The sequence below is a fragment of the Sinocyclocheilus rhinocerous genome, unplaced genomic scaffold (assembly GCF_001515625.1).
Source record: "Sinocyclocheilus rhinocerous isolate Xijiao unplaced genomic scaffold, SAMN03320098_v1.1 scaffold241, whole genome shotgun sequence".
Lineage (NCBI taxonomy): Eukaryota > Metazoa > Chordata > Actinopteri > Cypriniformes > Cyprinidae > Sinocyclocheilus > Sinocyclocheilus rhinocerous.
Window position 1 is genome coordinate 3,087,025 of NW_015659312.1, and position 19,317 is coordinate 3,106,341.

At 37.9% G+C, this 19,317-nt stretch overlaps 1 protein-coding gene across 1 annotated transcript; it reads right to left on the minus strand.

Annotated features, from left to right (window-relative positions):
- Positions 1–971: 971 nt before the first annotated feature.
- LOC107723406 (DOMON domain-containing protein FRRS1L-like) lies at positions 972–5,800 on the minus strand. Its single transcript, XM_016531995.1, has 5 exons — positions 5,229–5,800; positions 4,232–4,316; positions 3,522–3,660; positions 3,194–3,440; positions 972–2,250 (listed from the first exon to the last, which is right to left on the minus strand). Exons 1-5 carry the CDS (start codon positions 5,431–5,433, stop codon positions 2,078–2,080), a joined length of 849 nt encoding a protein of 282 aa, XP_016387481.1. The 5' UTR covers positions 5,434–5,800; the 3' UTR covers positions 972–2,077.
- Positions 5,801–19,317: the final 13,517 nt, after the last annotated feature.

Here is a 19,317-nt window from a genome sequence, read left to right on the forward strand (position 1 = left end):
AAATAGTATACTAGAATAGAATACTACTACAGTGGGTACGGAAAGTATTCAGACCCCCTTAAATTTTTCCCATATAAAGATAAGACTGTTTTGGTCGTAAGATTCAGTGTGTTAATGAATGGTTTGAGTGAGTGAATGAATCAATGATTTTTGGCTCGCTGGTGGCATAACAAAGACAGTCACTTGTCGCCATCTACTGGCATAACAATCTAACCTACAGAAAGGATGACAATGAATCTGTGAACAAATATTTTAGGATGATCCAAATCCTATACTATTCTTCAAGGCGCCACATTGTGTTAAGTACTTCGAGTTCAGACACTGGCAAAATGTTCTCATTTTATCCAGACAAATATGACAACAATACACATTTTCAGCATCATAGCTTTATTAAAAAGTGCAGTATGTGTTGTGTTCAGGACCAACAGGCATCTTTTTTCCCAATTACAGCGAGAATTCACAGTAAACTTGTCAGAACGTATAAGTTGCTAACGATGTAGGAGCTTGAATGTCACATGTTTAAAATCCCAGTGGCTCACAGTCCTTCACTATGCACACTCATTATTGCATAATCTCTAATACTGTCAATGTCAAAATTTCAAAAGTATATTAAAATATAACAAACATATCTTCATTCATGCTACATAACATGATTATCTCTGGCCTGCATACATCAAAAACGAATTGCATCGCTCCTCCAAGTACATTTCCACATATACCTTAAGGTGAATATAACAACATATTTTAAACTAAATACCTTTCTAAATATCTTTACATGTTGCTCTTCAGACTGCTATACAAGTGTTATTACAGGACATTTTCAAAGAGTGCCAAATAATTACCAGAATACAGCCACACACTAACTGGTGTGATAAAAATCTTTCTACACAGGCAGCAATCAGTTATTGGACTCTTTGTAAGTTTTGCAACGGCATGAAGTCCTTGGTATAGATCACACACTAACTGGTGTGATAAAAATCTTTCTACACAGGCAGCAATCAGTTATTGGACTCTTTGTAAGTTTTGCAATGGCATGAAGTCCTTGGTATAGAAAGTTTTTAATTCACTGGAATGAAAATCAGATGATTCTCTCCTGGACTGGTTCTTTTCCAGGGGACACTGATCTAAATGGCTCAGATGAGACTAGTTTGCTGGCATGCATCATCAAATACTGAGCTGGCAATGCTGGCTAACTGGAAGGCAGTAATGTTTTTTGAATACTATGTATGTGTGTTTGTGCTGTAGGGCCTGTTATGTACTGCTGTAAGTTGCGTAGTCAATCACAGGCATTAATTTACATCACTCTGAAATCCACAGCCTTAATAAATGGTAATCAGAGCTGTAATATATTGGAAAACATTGGAAAGCAGACAACTACAAACAGCAGAGCACCTCTACTGAGATTTGGCAAAACATATTCCATTCAATAGAACAAGGCAATTCACTTCCCCGTAGAGTTCTTTAGTGGGACATAATATATGCCACTGTAGAGATGCAGTCACATTTACCATTGTTGAGCAAATTTTTGTGGGTGAAATCCAGTAATTTCAATAGGAATTCACGTGTTTGAGAATTTTACATAAAGGCGAAATATTTCCTCAGACCGATTTCGCAAGTTTTTCATGGATTTACAGCTTTGACTAATAGAAAGCTGCTTGGTTTGACAGTGATGTACAATGGAATTTTTTGCACACAAAATTTTGCTGAAATTTAACTAATGTGACCGCACTTTAAGTATACTGAATATTAATATTAATTTGGCTCAGATTGTTTCAAATACCTACCGTAACATACCATTTGGGGTACTCTACTCTTTTATCAAAATAAAATATATTGTAATATGTAATAAGTGTATGGTTGACTATCTCCTCTGAATGAGAATCATTGCTTGTATATAACTGAATATTAATTCACAGTCCAAATACCTTCTTAGTGTACGTAGATTGAGGATATTGTAGAATCGCAATTTATTGCTGCCTGTTTCTAATACTGTAAAGTTGGCACACAATCGTGCTAATAGTGGCTCCATGGTTAGTTGTATTCATTCTCTCTTCTCTCAGTGACACGGATTTGCTGGTTATGGTGTGCCCATCAGTAGGTAGAAGGTAAGAGCAACGATGAGGAGGAGGCAAAAGGGAGAAGAGAATGTCTGATAGGCTGTGGCAGGCATGAAAATGTCCTCGTATTTATAGATGCTAATCATGCGATCTGACACCGGTGGAGAGTCAATGTCATGCCTTGTGATGGAACCTGAGAAGAAAAACAGAACAAAGTCCCCCCCCAATAATTAGAAATGGCCAAACTGTCCCCCCAATCCCCCCAATATACTGCTCTGCAGCACTTCATTAGGATGACAAAAAACTTTAAAAGTTAAATTTTTAGCCTGCTCTGCCTCAGCGGTCTAACAGCGCTCATCAATGTCAAAATAATTGAGATGGCCAAATCAAATCAAAGTAGGCGGGGTTTACTGTTCATAGAAGCAGAGTGCAAATTCCAGCGAGGAAAGAGAGAAAGAGAAGATGGAAGTTGTAAATCATTAATATTAGTCAACCTTTTTACGATAGAAATGTTAAATGACCGACAGCTATTCAGCTATTCAGAGATTCAGTAACAAATCTATTTTATTGAGAAAAGTCGCGGGGCAGCATTGACAAGTTTCTGTGCTCCTGGTCCCCCCAAATGTTCAAGACATGGCTATGGCCTTGGATGTAGATTTGGAGAAATTTTTTATTACATCATTTCTTACAGCATTATATTAACTTGCTCACCAGTGGATCCTCTGCAGTGAATGGATGCCATCAGTTCAAACAGCTGACAAAAACATCACAATAATCCACACGACTCCAGTCCATCAATTAACGTCTTGTGAAGTGAAAGCTGCGTGTTTGTAAGTAACAAATCCATCAAGGCATTTTAACTTTAAACCATCACTTCTGGCCAAAATACCAGTCCATAATCAAGAACAACACTTCCTCTAGTGAGAAAAGTCTGTCCTCTGTTGTCCTCTCACATCAAAACCCACCAACATAAACAGTTTTGGACTGTTTTTCGTAATTTATTTATATTTTGCCTGTAAACTGTGCTTGATCTGTGCATATTTTATCAGCTGTTTAGATTCTCATTCTGATGACACCTATCACTGGATCCACTGGAACTGGAACTATTCTTTTAAAATGAGGCTGAATTTCTTTACCTTGTATGGCAGGTCCCCAAGCAAACAGATAGTACCAGCTCAGGTGCAGGTCTACCAGCGTCTCTTCCCGAGTCACGTGAAGAGGCCGTTTGAAGCGACACGTGACACGGTTGTTTTCAAAGATGCCCTCCTCGTCCCGCGCCGGGTTGCGCTTGATCTCTTTGGCCCACTGGCCCACGTTGTAGAAATGATGGATCCGTACACGTCCATTATCATCATGAACACAGCCCATGACATCATCACCTCCCTACGACAACAATATTACTGTGTATTTCTTAAAAGGTCTGAAAGCATTCACACCATTTATATGTAATCCCTCTCTCTCTACCATTTTTTTGTCAGAGGAGAAACCGACAGCAACCCATCCATCGGTGTCTGCACTCATCTCAAATTCCACATCTGTGCCAATGCGCCTGAAACTCAGGAAGTAGTCACAGGTCTCTGCGTCACAGCCTGGTTTGCCATATCTACAGCAACAGAAAGGTTAAGAGGAAGACAAAGTGAGGCACACTTAAAATGTGGACAGTTTATTCATTCATGTGAATCCAAACCGATCTGACTTTCTCTGCGAAACATAAAAAAAAGATATTTCGAAAAAATTTCTTTTCATTTTATGTTTATTCCTCCATAAAATGAAAGTCAGTGGGGTCCTGTGTTGTTTTAAATACTGCTAACTTTCATTATATGGACAAAAACAGCTAAATATTTGTGTTGCACAGAAGAAATAAAGTCATACAGGTTTGGAACAACATAAAGATGAGTGAATGATGACTGATTTTTTGGGTGAACTATCCCTTTAATAATAACCATCAAAACATACATTCAAACATCCTACATGATGTGCATGTATATTTCATGCTCCAGAACATTTCACTGAATGACAATGAGTAGCAGCTTGACTACTCGTATTGACAATCACACTTGAGTGTACTGGATAGCATGGCAGACTGCAGTTTGATTGCAATACACAGTTTGACATTGACACTACGATAGTCTATTGTTTATAGACTCATTTTAAGCTTTATTCCATCTGCTCACCTGATGCATCCTTTGGTTATTCCACAGTCGCTAACTTTGATGCGGGCAAATGGGTCTACAGGGGGTGCAGTTGGGAAGGGGTAACCTATATGAGACATTAGACACAATACATTAATGAACTGTTTCAGCTAGTCCTACTACAAAAATAATCATTAATGACGTCATATATTTGTATGTTACATTTTAATTTTACTTAATACATTGCAATGTGGGATGGACAGTGACTTTGTTGAACTTCAGTTTCTTAACCTTAGCTTTGGGTAAAGTTTGCGTAATGTAGCGTGTTGTGTAACATTTTTTTTATCACACACACACAGGTTTGAGAAAAGAAAAAAAAAATATTAGTTGCCTTTATGACCCACAAAGACCTCCTAGGGTCGTTAAAATCTTAGATCTTTAAAATCTCTAAAAGCTTTGAAATTTTTTATTTTACCAGCCCCCAACCTTTGAACGGTAGTGTATGTTGTATTGTTTTGTATATTATACATGATATTGCATATTCACACATTTATTCTTTTGAACACTGTCCCATCAGGTATGTTACATAGCTGTACCTACAACACAGGCCCAGTCATGTGGCCATAAGAGTTTCTATTCTATTCTATTCTATTTGATGTGTTGCGACTTAATGAACCACTGTCTAGGTATCTGCAGTTTCTCCAAAAAAGTAGACTACAAAATATGGGGTTGGGAAAGCCTGCGGGTAACTGGATGTGAGTCTTGTGGGGTGCTGACCAAGGTGCTGATGTTGTACCATATGATTATATTAGCGAATCAAAAACAATCTCTTGTAAAAAAAAAAATGATAATAATTATCAATAACAGACAATATTATTAACCTAATTAAAAGGCCTGTGGTCGAGGAAGGGCATCAGATGGTGACCATTCACTACATGTATTCAGTGCTTCTATGAATTGCACTCACATATACTGAGAAACAACACAAAAACAGCATTGATGACTTCAGATTAAGCGTTACAGTTTTATTCCATCGTACCTTCGTCTGAGAGGTATCTGGATTCGAGGAACTCGGAGGCGAATGTGCTGTAAGAATCCTTATGGGGTTCTTCATGCCCCGGCTCTCCGTGTTCTCCATGGCCGCCCCGCAGTACATTATCATCGGTAGGGCTGGCAGAAATCGCCAGCCACAACGTCGCATCCAGCAGCACAGAGATCTGCAGCAGCTGACGCACAAGAAACATGACTGGATGCCCTGGACCTAATTATACGATAATGGTTATTGTACACGCAAAGAGACTCGGGCCTGATTTACTTTTCGCATTCCAGTACTGATGCTTAGACTGATAACAAATAATAAAATATAGCTAATTAAATCGCTTTCATGATAAAGCGTTTCTGTTGGTCCGCGGGGGAGGGGGTGCTGAGAGGCGCCAGGCTCGGGTGCCGTTAATGAATAGGGTTAAACCAATCCGCTTATGGTGAGATTTGTAACCGATAGTGATGTTGTTTGATAACGACACGGCGCTCAGTCATAATATCAACCGTATACAGTATTTAGCAATAGAACTTTTTAAATTTATTACCGCATTATTGTACATTTCTGAATTTATCGGACCGTCGTACACTAATTTAACACATTATGTCTCCCCTCTCCGGCCGTGTTTTCTTCGCCTCGCACGTACAGATTGCCAGTTTTGCGTTCCAATAGCATCGCACTACGTGTGAAAATGAAGCGCAGTCAGATACTGTAAATGTTTAAAGGGAAAAGAATGTAAAACTGCTGCAACAAAACACGCTAATTGGTTAAATGAACGTTATAAACGGTACTAAACATATATATTTGTTAAAGACAGTCTACTCATTCTACTGTAACATTTGTAACATCGTTTTCTAGTAAAATATGAATAAACCTATAATTCATACAAATTAAAAAATGTAAATTTAACAAGGCAATAACTATATTTATATGATAAAATATTGTTATAGTGTGGTTTTATGAAGTATGAACCACCTTGTAATTTACGGCAAAGAGTTAGGCCTATTTCCATAATTATAAAAAAAACACACACACACACACACACACACACACACACACATTTTAGTTCTCAGTTATGTTGCCGTTTATGTTGTTTAGTTAATTTTTATAGGATTTGTGTGTGTGTGTGTGTGTGTGTGTGTGTGTATGTGTGAGTGTGTGGTTAACAATTTTGGTTAAGTTTTTATTTTGTTATTGGTCAATTGCTGCAGAGCCCATTTAAATGAATTAAACGTCATTGTGAGGCCTTTCATTGTACCATCAGATGTATTATTATATATTTTACAGTAACAAACATTGTAATAGGTCAGAGGTTTTATAAAATTTCATGACATATAGGTCTACAAGTATAGGAAATATAAAATATACAGCAATTTAATCTTCTTGGAACATTGCCATTGAATTTATTATATGGTAAAATTCTGGTAACTCATTCTGTACAATGTACAAAAAGTTCTTAATTAGACATGCAAGAGCTGATTTTTTTAAGTTATCCTTTTTCAACCAAAAGCTTTTGTGCTTTTCACAATGGCAGGAGTGTCCAAACTTGGTCCTGGAGGGCCACTGTCCTGCAGAGTTTAGCTCCAACTTGCCTCAACACACCTGCCTGGAAGTTTCTAGTATGCTTAGTAAGCTTAGTATGCTTAAATAGCTGGTTCAGGCGTGTTTAATTGGGGTTGGAGCTCAACTCTACAGAACAGTGGCCCTCAAGGACCAAATTTGGACACACCTGCACAATGGCAATAGGGAGAATGTAAACCTCTCATCAACCACAAGATGGCAGTGTTTAATTTCTAAACAGAAAGAGTATGTCGCGAAGACATCATGTGGCAATATTGTATCATGAATCTACAGCTTTTTAGGTTTGTAGCATTATGGGAAATTATGATGTTTATACAGTATTGAAACTATTTACTATGGTGTACATTTAAATTATGCTTTTAAATGTTATACTATTATATATTATTTTGATATTTTTGTTACAGTGCACTTATCATTCTGAGATTAAGATTCCATTTTGGTCATACTGAAATAGCTTTTCTTGTATTTCCCTATATAATTTGCACCACTCATTCCTCCTGTTTTTAAAACTCCTGTTTTAACACGCTCTACTGTCAGACGTCACTCACAGTTTTAAGGGATGACTTTTTCTAGCCAATATCTAAGTACTATGGTGGAATGTGATTCAAGAAGAACATAAGAGACCATCAGCAAATCCATGAAAGGCTGAAAATAAATAACACTGAAAATAGAGAGAGAAAGAGGGGGGGGGGACTCAAAACAGAAAAGCAGTTCTCACTATCCAAAAGACCTTAGAACAAATCGCTGCACTCTTATGTTCTTTATTGGCATCAAGGGTTCCATGAAGAAACTTTCAAATCCATGGAACCTTTCCATTCCACAAAAGGTTCTTTATAATGGGAAAAGGTTCTTTCGATCATTAAAATGATTCGATCATTTGGTTTGGGAAACCAAAAACGTTTTTTCTATGCCATCACTGTGAAAAACACCCTTTTGAGACCTTTATTTTTAAGAGTGTGTGATATTTCAGAAAATCATAAAAGCAGACAGCTACAAATAGATAACATCTAAATGATTTATTAAAGTCAAAAATATGAATATGAAATATGACTGAAACAACCTAAATTATAAAGTATACTCATATTTCCATTTCTCACATTCATATTGTGGTTACAGATGCCAAGTGGCACTATAGCCACAATTAAAGCTTAAAAATTCACCCCTCCAAGGTGTCCACTTAAACACAGGCACCTCTAAATCAATCTCTCCTATCTTCTCAGGATACGGCCAATTACCCGCTGCTCAGCAGGACTATTAAAGTCTACCTAAACCGACATCATCTTTAATAGCCCTATCCCATCAACATGCATATACACACATATATAGACATGCTCTCATACACACACACTGTGTCATGCAGTTATAAGACTCCATCCTCCACCATTGGCCACGCCACCATCCCCCTCCTGCCATCACACAGGCTGTGTCTAATAGCCTTACTCAATTACGGCCACAGTGCTAGAGGAGAAAGGATGATGAGATCCTCTAACATGTTAATGAAGAACCTACGGCATACCTGCCTTATCTTAATAACCTAAAACACACACATCCACTCTCACACTCACACACACAGAGCAATCTGCCAAATGTCAATTGTGTGTCTCCTGGGTATGTGTGTGAGAGTGTGTGATTGACACAGAGACAATGGCCGCAGGTCCCATTCAAAAACGCAGAGGGGAGACGAACTGATGGAGGGAAAGGAAGAGAGAAAGACAGAGTTAGAGAGAGACACAATGGAACCTGCTTGACCACAGAGGTTTAAAATCAAAATAGTATCTGCAAACTAACATAATATTTATTTGAAATTTCCAAGAAAGTTTATTTTTAAGGCATGTTTTGCATTTGAACATATACAAACTAAATTTTAACATGCAGGGCTGATATCAAATGAAGTCTTTGATTTTCACTTGTTAATTAACATATTCAAAGGCATATTAACAATATTAACAGTAACAAAAGTGATGGCAAAAATTTGCATGGCTTTTTAAGTTGAATTCATTTATGTAATTATTCAATGTAAATGTCTTCACTTTAACTAAAATGTCAAGCTGTCGACATAAAATTTCAAACCATCATTAAAGATTAAATATTTAAATAGGTATCCAAAAGAATTCTATGTGGCTTGTTCCCTTTATTTGAACAGTTTTCAATTTTATATTATGTGTACATCGGAAACATACATGACAAGGAGCAAAAATCGATATGTCGATATGCAACGTTAGTATCTTTTTTATTCTGTTTTGTGATGTATATCCAGTTGAACCAGATTATCATAAAGGACAAAACATGACTTGGACTTGGTTCTATTCATCGGTTGCTAACTGGATGGAGGCAAATCTGAATGCAAGCTTGCAGTCGATTATAAGAAAGGGGCAGGGTTTAATAAAGTAAAAATTTCATAAATAACGAGAAGTCTGGTCACTAGCATACATGACCAGAGAGAAGTACATTTTAAATGTTAAGAAAAATAAATATATTTTTTAAAAACTGTAGAAATAAAAGACAAAACAAAGTAACCATAATTACTTGTGCTGCAGTGCATTGCAGGAAGAAGCAGGTTTCTGTGTACAGTTAAAAAAACATCAAACCAGATCACTTGCTGTGTTTGTTGGTTCAACTTAAAAATCATATTGCAATTGAAAAGCTGCATCGAGTTGCATTATATGACCCTAAATGTTGCAAGTTCTTCAAAGTAGCAAACAAACAAACAAAAACAATCAAGCAAATTATCACTGAGTGTGTATCCAAACCCAAACAGTGTTTGTTTACTCGGCGAAACATGCTAACTTCACAATAATCAGCTTCACATCCCACCATGTGTGAACACTTGCTGAAATTGGCCTGGTCAACCATATTAAACCAGGCCACATATTCACCTCTAGGGCTTGCTTTTATTCCCATATTACATATATATATTTTACAGATACTATTTGAGTGCGAACACACACCCTGAAACACTTCACGGTTATTGACAGAAAGAAAAAGGGCCCTATTATTCCTGAGAGAGCTTGTGTGTGAGGCTTCATCTTAACTTGTCAACAGTCCTTACATACTGTCAGCAGAGCAAGCACTGGTGACATGCTCATCACTCTTTACCTCGCTTTGAGTCTAGTACACTGAACAGACACGCACACATAGCGAAGATCGATAGACGTCTGTGTTGCACACTGAAGACGGGACTGTCTGCCTCGGCCTAATCTCCGCGTCCCCGGGAGCACATTATGGGCACGTGCCGGGTGTTAACCCATTAATCTGGTGATGGTCGGATGTGTTATGTTCTCTCTCCCACAGGAGTGTGTTGTGGTGATAGATTGAGCGCTATGTGTGCGCGCACAGCAAAGAGTGATCTTCAATTCTTAGTACTTAGCACTTGTGAGCTTTCTGTTTCTCACTTAGTCTCTGTCTCGCTCATTTGGAGTCTGGTCACAGATATCCCCGCTTTGTCTGACTGCCGCCTGATTGCTAAATGATCCTAGAGCTATCGCAGCGTTTCTCTCGCTCGCGAGCTCGTCCCGTCAATCTGTTTGCTTTGCGCTATTTGTTTCCGCGGTTATACAGGTGTACTCAGCTAATCTGATTGGTTTGACAGAGGCTGTTAGAACACAAACACCCGCGTGTTCCAATCAATAGTGTCATTAAACGTGAATTAGCGCTAACTCAATCAAACTACCCAGTTTAGCAGCAATCTTGGTCGTTTACCATGGTTACCCGGGGAGGCCTTATCGCTAACTGACGCGTGGATGCTGCACTCCGGCTGCCCTCAGGATGGATGACAAGCAAGGGCGTAGTTTTGGTTCGAACATTGAAGCGTGAACTGTTTTAGTGGAGTCCGGGGTCATGCTCCTTCATAAGGTTTATTTGTTTGCTTATATGTTTATTTTTGTAAAATGGTCTTTTGTGCTATCAGCCACACATGCAAAGTTGGTTGATAACTGCAATAAAGTCATAGCAGTTAACAATTATTTGTTTATATAGGATATCTAATGAATGTTATATTATTTAGGCACTTATAGGCCATAGTTTGCCAGAATGTTCTAATTCAACATGCCGTGGGAAGTATGGGCTATTTCTTACTCCTTAACAGTTTATCAGGCTCTTAATGATTTAAAGGCAGAGTAAGTGATTTCTGGTAGCCAATGTTGATATTTGAAATCACCAAAACAAACACGCCCCTACCCCAAAAGGGTCTTGCCCCTATTTTGATAGCTTCGCCCCACATATACGTACGCAACCCAGGCAACGATTAGTTCTGTGAAACAAAGCAAAACCAATGTTACACCGTGTCTACAGACGTGAGCGGCGCGGCGCAACAAATCCCCGACAGAAAACTGCTGCCGGGTTCTATTTATGACGTGCTGACACGTCCAGTGTAGGCAGACTTTAGCTGTTGTAGACACGGTGTTACTCACCTATTGAGAAGAAACAAAGCAACCTCGGCGTCCGATCGCATGCCTCCGCTCCTTGAGTTCTCTCCAGCGCTGGAAAGCTGATCCGATATTTACACGGGTCCTACTTCTTGCCTTATCGTTCCGCAGAAGTTTTCCTCTTTTGTTTTTTATCCGCCATCTCTATCTTTCTGTCGCTCGGCTCGGCTAATGTCCGTCCCATGCACTGAACGCGCTCTCCTCCACATCACGAGTAGACACGCCACTTATTGCTGATTGGCTACAAGTTTGTTTTGCGATTCGGCCCAAATCAGTTTTCTAAAGCGTTTTTGAAAAATCTCATACCCTGCCTTTAATCTATGCCATCTCTTGGAATATGTGAAGGCCAGTTTTTCCATCACTCATCATTAGAACCTATTTTACACATGGCTTTCGATTCTGACTTGTACTTGCTCTTATGAAAATGTGCCATAGTTCTTATCTGTAGCATTTGTTATAATAAGGCTTGCCTATTACTCATTACCAGGCCAATAATGACTTTTATTAATCTATATAGCATTTGTTATGAAAAACAACAGACTGCACATTTAGAAACAATAGCTACAACATGCCACAGTTATAATATAAATCTATAGGAAGGGGTTGTTGTACTTGCTAGTTTTGGTTATTGGGGGAAAATAAGGAGTCTCAATGGTCTCCTCTAACATATCTAATGGTGAAATTTTGCAGAACACTTCAAATGTTTTTAAATCCAGGGTATGTTTGCTGACTGCAGCTTGTCGATGTGTTGTTTGACAAAATGCTTTGTCTGGGTGATTAGTCTGTCTACGGCTACACACTGATCAATCACATCTCCATTCATGCCATGTGTCATTATATGTCAAATATATGACATGGTTCCTATGTTTCCTTTCTGCTGGTACAACCACAGGCCTCTTTCCAGACCCGTCAAGAGAAGAAAATAGTTTTATAAATGCATAAAGGTGACAACATGTTGAACATACATATAGAAAAGCTGTCTAAGAAACTCAAGTGTTGTGTGTGTGTGTGTGTGTGTGTGTGTTTTAGCTATCTTTAACTAACAAGAAACTGATAAAAAAAAAAGAAAAAAAAAAGGAAATGTAGAATTTATAAATAATATATAATAAATCTTATGTCCTTGAAGACTATGAATAGAAATGACTCCTTGTCTCTTGTGGAGACAATAATAGTTATTCAAGCAAGGATTAAGCCTTGCAGAAATGAACATTATTACTTGCACAATTGGGCTAAACTGCAGTAGCGATGCATAGTAAGAATCAATATAAAATTAACAATAATAAGCCAAATAAAAATGTAAAATAAAAAGTGTACAAATTAATTTTCAAAAGTAAAAAGGTTGCTTTTAATAAACATATCCTTCCATTTTGACCAGTAACAAAGTGGTACAAAGCATGTCAATTCCATGATATTTTTTTTTCTTTTGCTGTTGCTGTGACAGCAAAAAGTATGTGGTCACCCTTTCATGTGTCCACCTACTTTTCTTTTCTTTTTTTAAGTACGCAGTCAGCACATGCACTTAATTCAGCAAGCATAAACTGCATTCTGTGTGTGCTGTGTGTAGATTTGATATATTAGGTTTTAGACAAGCCCCCCTGCTCTGCCTCATGGACAGATTCTCCTAATGAGGGACCAGTGCATTTGTGTACTAACATCATTACTGTAATTACAGACACTGATGAGGTTATCATTATCATGATGTCCATGGTCGCACACACAAACACTCACACATGCACGCATAAATAATCTACTGTCGGAGTGTTTGTTAATGTAATTGATGTATATGAAAATAACCTGCAGTTCCTGCTCTAATTGGTACATATAAAATGTGATGAATTCATAACACTACATAACTCTTAATTAATGCATGCACACTGTACAAAGCTCCATTGCGGATATATATGCATCGTGTACTACAAAACATTTCTTTATATAGATTTATACTGCTGTATCTCACATTAAATCTCATTATTGCAGTAAAGGAAAAAGTCATGGTTGTAAATGACAAATATCCTGTTCATATATAAAAATGCAATTATAATAACAAGGGTGGAATACACTATACAATTATTAAAATTTGAACAGATTTTAAAACCTTTTCTGACTTTGTAAATGGTATCAGAGAAAAAAAAAACCTCTGCATCAAACACACAAAGACTGAGTATCATACACTAATAGATTTTCTAGCTGTTTCGGATGCAACTCATGATGTGTGTTCTAAAATTGACTCAAAATATCAAAATATCCACCCGGATGGATTCGTAGTCTGAAGCTAAAAAAAAACAAAAAACGACGTTTGTGCCCATCATACACTATACAATTTTCTGTGCCCAGTATCCACAGACTGGATCTGATTTTTGGCAACTAGCTTCGACTCCAGATTGTAAACCAGGGCAAAAATCTGGGCTAAAGTTCCAGCCTTAAAGGAATAATTTGCTGAAAATCTACTTACCATCAGACCATCCAGGATGTAGATGAGTTTGTCTTCGCTGGAACTGATTTGGAGAAATTTAGCTGTACATCACTTGCTCACCCATGGATCCTCTGCAGTGAATGGGTGCTGTAAAAATGAAAGCCCAAACACTGACAAAAACATCACAATAATCTACAAGTAATCCACACAGTCCATCAATTAACTATTGCTTCCAGGTAAAATACAAGTCTTTTATCCATAATTTTGCTTTCTCCAGTGAAAAAATAATCTCATCTGAATCAGGAGAGAAATATGCACAGATCAAGCACTGTTTACAAGCAAAAACAGTCCAAAACAGTTCTAAACAAATATATTGGTGGATTTTAATGTGAGAGGACAACAGGGATGGACTTTTTTCACTGGAGGAAGCATTATTATGGATTATAGACTGATATTTTGGCCAAAAGTGGTGGTTTAAAGTTAAAGCACCTATATTGGATTTGTTTCTTACAAACATAGCTTTCACTTCACAGGACATTAATTGATGGACTGGTGTCATGTGGATTACTTGTGGATTATTGTAATGTTTTTATCAGCTGTTTTATCAGCTCTCATTCACTGCAGAAGATCCACAGGTGAGCAAGTGATGTTGCTTAATTTCTCCAAATCTGTTCCAGTGAGGAAACAAAATCATCTACATCATAGATGGCCTGAGGATGAGTAAAGTTTCAGCAAACTTACATTTTTGGGTGAACTATATCTTCAAGGCTGAAATACGCCACAACTCTTCAAAGATTCTTGGCCTGATGTACAGTCTATAAACTGTTCCTTTAACAAATCCAGTATTAAAAAGAGAAAGTCTGAAAAAAAAAAAATGGAACAATGGGTTTAGGGGAGGAAATGACACATCCAAGTGTCTTTGTCCTGTTTGACGCCTCTCTGTTGACCCTCAGTATCTCAGCAGCTCCTCTGTGGATAACAGTACAGCTGTTTGCGGTGCCGTGGCACTCAGTGATTTCCCATGTGTTCTCCCCTCCCTCCACCTTTCTTTCTCACCTCTCCTCCATCTGATATAGATTGCTGGCTGGGGTTCAGTTGCTAATTGAATATGCTATGCGTCTGTTCGAATGACAGGAAATGGGGGAATGATGATTAAAAGATGAAATCAATTCAGCTCAACAGCTGCTGTTTGCTGTCAATTTCATTACAGGCATTCAGAAAAAAGGATTGAGATACTTACGTTTGTTAGCACATTAGCGGTCAACTTTCATAGTAAAATGCAGCCTTAACATCTGTTTAGCTTCCTGGATGTGAAAAGGATGCTTGTAGAACAGCCTAATTAAAATGTCGAATCTCGCTAGATGGGGCTATTCGCTTAACTGAATCCACCAATGCTGCTTTCCTAGCATTTCCACATGCACACACACACATAGAGTTTACCCTCTGACAGACCCTTAAGCTGTGATTATCTGCACAGGCAGCACAGGGATCTCTCAGAAGCATCCTAACCCCTGCCTGCCAATAATTAGCCCAAGTTAATTACAGCCCTACTGCAGGTTAAGCTAGTGAAAATCACCCAGGAGATACCCTTACACCTTCAGGTACACACACATACACGCTCACACCTCCCGAGACCGGTTTTATGAGCTCAGTGTCCAGAGCTGAATCCGATCAGTGTCAATATTGTAACTGACAGCTGACAACATCGGCCCTCAACACTTGCATACACACAGCAGGCGCTCGAGCAACAGGGGGGAGTACGGGACGGAAAGATTAAGAAATGGCTTCGGGTTCTGATGTAATGGGGGTACTGACTCACTCTTGTTTCCTTTGGCTGCTTGCCTTTGCCTCCCTCAGATTTCTTCCTATCTTTTTTCTTTCTCACCCCCTTCTTACCTTAACAGTTTCGACATGTGATTGGTTTCATGTTGAGTTGCAAAAACTCTAATGAAATTATTATAATTATAATTATAATTTATATAAATGATACATACCTGTATTTCTGCAGAATACACAGCTACTTTTTAAAGACTGTCAGTGGAGATTTTTGGGCCTAGATGGTAGTTACGACTTCTACTAGGGCTAATGCGATACTATTATGGGTCAAATTTCACTTTGATTGATGAGCTATGATAAAAAACAAAACAACAACAACAAAAACAAAACAAAAAAAACGTGGGGTTACACACAAAAAGTGGATGTGAGAATGTGCTGGGTGTGATTCTACCGAATGGCACAGTATTTATTTTGTTTAAAATAAATTATTTTTGCTTTATAATCAGCACAGGGTCATCAAATCTTTTCATGAAAAGTGTGTGCTCTTAATTAGTCGCTTACTTTCAGAATATGTGTTTTTATCATGGGCTTGACAGCATCATTTTATCAAGCGCACACAATCACACTCACAATAGCTGTAAACTCTGTTTCCTCAGCGAGTCATTAAAATCATATAACCTTCATCACTCTCGTGGGAATCTGAGTGATAGCTGGCCATCCGCAACAACACAATTAACCGTTAGAGATCAGTAATGAGCCAATTAGCAATTACACACTCTTTAAGAGTCATCAGTGTGTGCTTAATTCACACCTCTGGAACTTGTTAATGTTGTGTTTTTTTATTCAGCTGGCCTATAATTTCCCATTCTCCACTCAAAATTGATTTAGAGAGCACTCCTTTGACATTTCTATGCTTTCAACCATTTATTCATACACCTATCAAACCTCAAAAAGGGGAAAATGTTTAAAATACTGTGAATATTAAATGATATGATTTGAGATCACTCTATCACCAAGTCCATGTTATTGAAGTGTTATGCCAGTGTGAGCCTTCACTTCTTGAAGAGTCCCCAATGACCTTATTATCCTGAATTATGCTTCTGTTCCATTGAAATGCTTCTATGTACACATCCACTAAACACACCCTCAGTTAATAGCATTACCCTAAAAAACTGGGGATGGCCAAGACACCCTTTACAAAACATTAGAGAAAGAAGTCAACAAAGATGCACATGTATAGCTCGATGACTGCAAAAAAATCATTTTCTTAACCAGATCTTTGGATTGTTTTCTGAAAAAAAGAGAAAAAAACATCTGTAGAACAAAATGCACGTGAGAAGCTTAACACTTCTTCAGAATTAAGTTTGTTCTTGTTTTAAGCATTAAAACTAAAACTTTTTTTTTAACTTGAAACTATTTTTAAAATCTTTGCAGTTGTCTTATTGAACATCATTTAATATTGGTAAATTATTTTCAGTGGTTTTAAACATAAATCTCAATACAGGTAGATAAAACAAACAAACAAACAAAAAAAACATTCAAAATCTTTTTTTCCCCCCAGATAGTATATATTTAATTAAGAGATACTATCTGGGGGGGGGGTTGTTTCCAGTGCACTGTTCTTGTTTCAAGAATATATTATTTATTTTTCTTACCCAATTGGTAATAAACATTTTCTTGATTTAAACATAAACCTAGATCAGTTTTGTTAAGTTGTTTTAAAAACAAACAAACAAACATTTGTCAAGGGAAAAAAAAACTTTATATAATTTCTAGAAAACAAGCCTAAATATGCTTCTCAATTTATTTTAATATATAATTCATATTTACTGAAAAACAAGACAAAAATACATCCATTCTCCAAATCCTCATGGGAGAGCCTAAAAATACAGAAAATTTTGTTGTAGAAGTTATCTCTCTTTTAGTTTTATTCAGCTTCAAACAGATGCCCAATTACTAATAAACATCAGTGGTCCACAATGTCATTATCTCAACAACTGAGTTTCCCCCTCCCCTCCCAACCCAACAACTCAGCTCACCCTGTTGACTCTTAATTAAATCCTTGGCACGCATATTTCTTTACCTCTCCATTTGCGCGCGCGCGCGCGCGCACACACACACACACACACACTCTCGCACAATGAAGTGTTGTCTTACTCGCGAGCTGATAGCTTTTAAGGGTGGGTGCTTTTATTGAGGGACCACGCTGTGGGTTTATCAGAGCGGTCTGTGAATAAATGGCTAACCCTTTTGCCCTCTCTGTAATTCCGCCGCTTCCATTAGCTGCTATATTGATAACGGTCATTAGCATATTTATGGTGATAGAGGGAACGTTATTGTTTGTGTTGGTTATTAATCTTCCCTCTGAGCAACTGCTCTGACAGCTCAATCTATTCTGCCATCGCGACACACACCCGCTCACAATTGCAGCGCTTTCAAGTTGAACGCCGCTTTTGTTTGAGGGTAAATAGGCGGCGTCAGGGGGCGCGCGGGAAGCAGGACAGGATGGGTGATTGACGCGACCCCTCCTCAGGTGAGCGCTGATCTCCAGCTGGGCCGAGGGCTCGCTGGCATCACTGTCATTCTGCCAACCGCTGCCAGCGTTACGCGATCAGTCCTCCTGATTACAACAGGATCTAAATGCACAAATTAAAGTGCATTTACTGTAAACACACCTGTAATATAGCTAAATGCTACACACACACAAAAAAAGTGTTTGTGTAGTTGACTCTGAGGGGAGTTGTTTTTGTGACTGAGGAGGGAGGATGGGGGTAGCTGAGCATCTAATCGGGTGTCCCAGGTGACTGGTGAATATGCCTGGTGTCACTCCTTCTGTTTGAGTGACAGCTCGTTGATTAAGGGCCAACTGAGGGCTGGAAAGCAGCCAGGATCACTGAGGGCAATGAGAATCTCCACCACATGCTCTACAAACCACACACACCATCTCCATAAACACACGGCATTCCTACATCAGAACAAAACACCTGGACAGGGAGGCAAAAACAGAAGGGGTTTGTTAAAGGTCTTGTATTCTTGTTTGGGTCAACGTTTATAGCTCAAATGATTTGCAAAGCTTCAGTGGTTCACAAAGCCAGATTTACCTGAATAAAAATAATCCTCTGTCATATTCTATAGCACTAGATATGAAATAGCAATAATCACATTTCCTTAGCTTCCTGCATGGGGTCACTGGGTTCGAACAAGATAGATGTGCTTGAAAAGCAAAAAAAGACTTGTTTTCATAATTACGTTTATTTTGTCAGTTATTTGGCTTTTTTTCTTTCTTGTTTTAGGCATTAAAAATAAAAAAAAAACGTTTTTTTTGTTGTTGCTTAAAACAATGAAAAAAATATTTTGCCAATGCTTTATTGAAAATAATTTAACATTGGCAAATTGTTTTATTATGTTATTTTCTTAACCAATTGGCAAAACTCTTCGCTTTGAGCATAAACCTACATAATTTTTTTTTTTTTTAACAAAGCATTTTGCCAGTGCATAGGTAAAAACAAAAACAAACCTTCAATATATAATTCAGTTTTCTGAAAACAAGGAGGCAAAAACCGATAAAACCGACCAAAAGCCACTTTTACCTGAATAAAAATGATCCCTTCTATATTTGATGTAAGTCATATCCATAACACTAGTTATAAATTACCAGTAGTCTTTAATTGCACAGAAATCACATTTTCTAAGCTTCCTCCATGGGGCCGTTGTATATTATAAATTTGACACGTAATGTTTCTTTATCTTTGGTGATAAATAACTGGTTTTATTGAGGCTATCATTTTGATCATAACTTGCCACGGAGAGATGTTATTGATTGCTATTTTAAAAAACGGAGCAAGATTTTTATTTGTTTTATACCACAAATGTAAATCAAAGCCCACCCCTCACA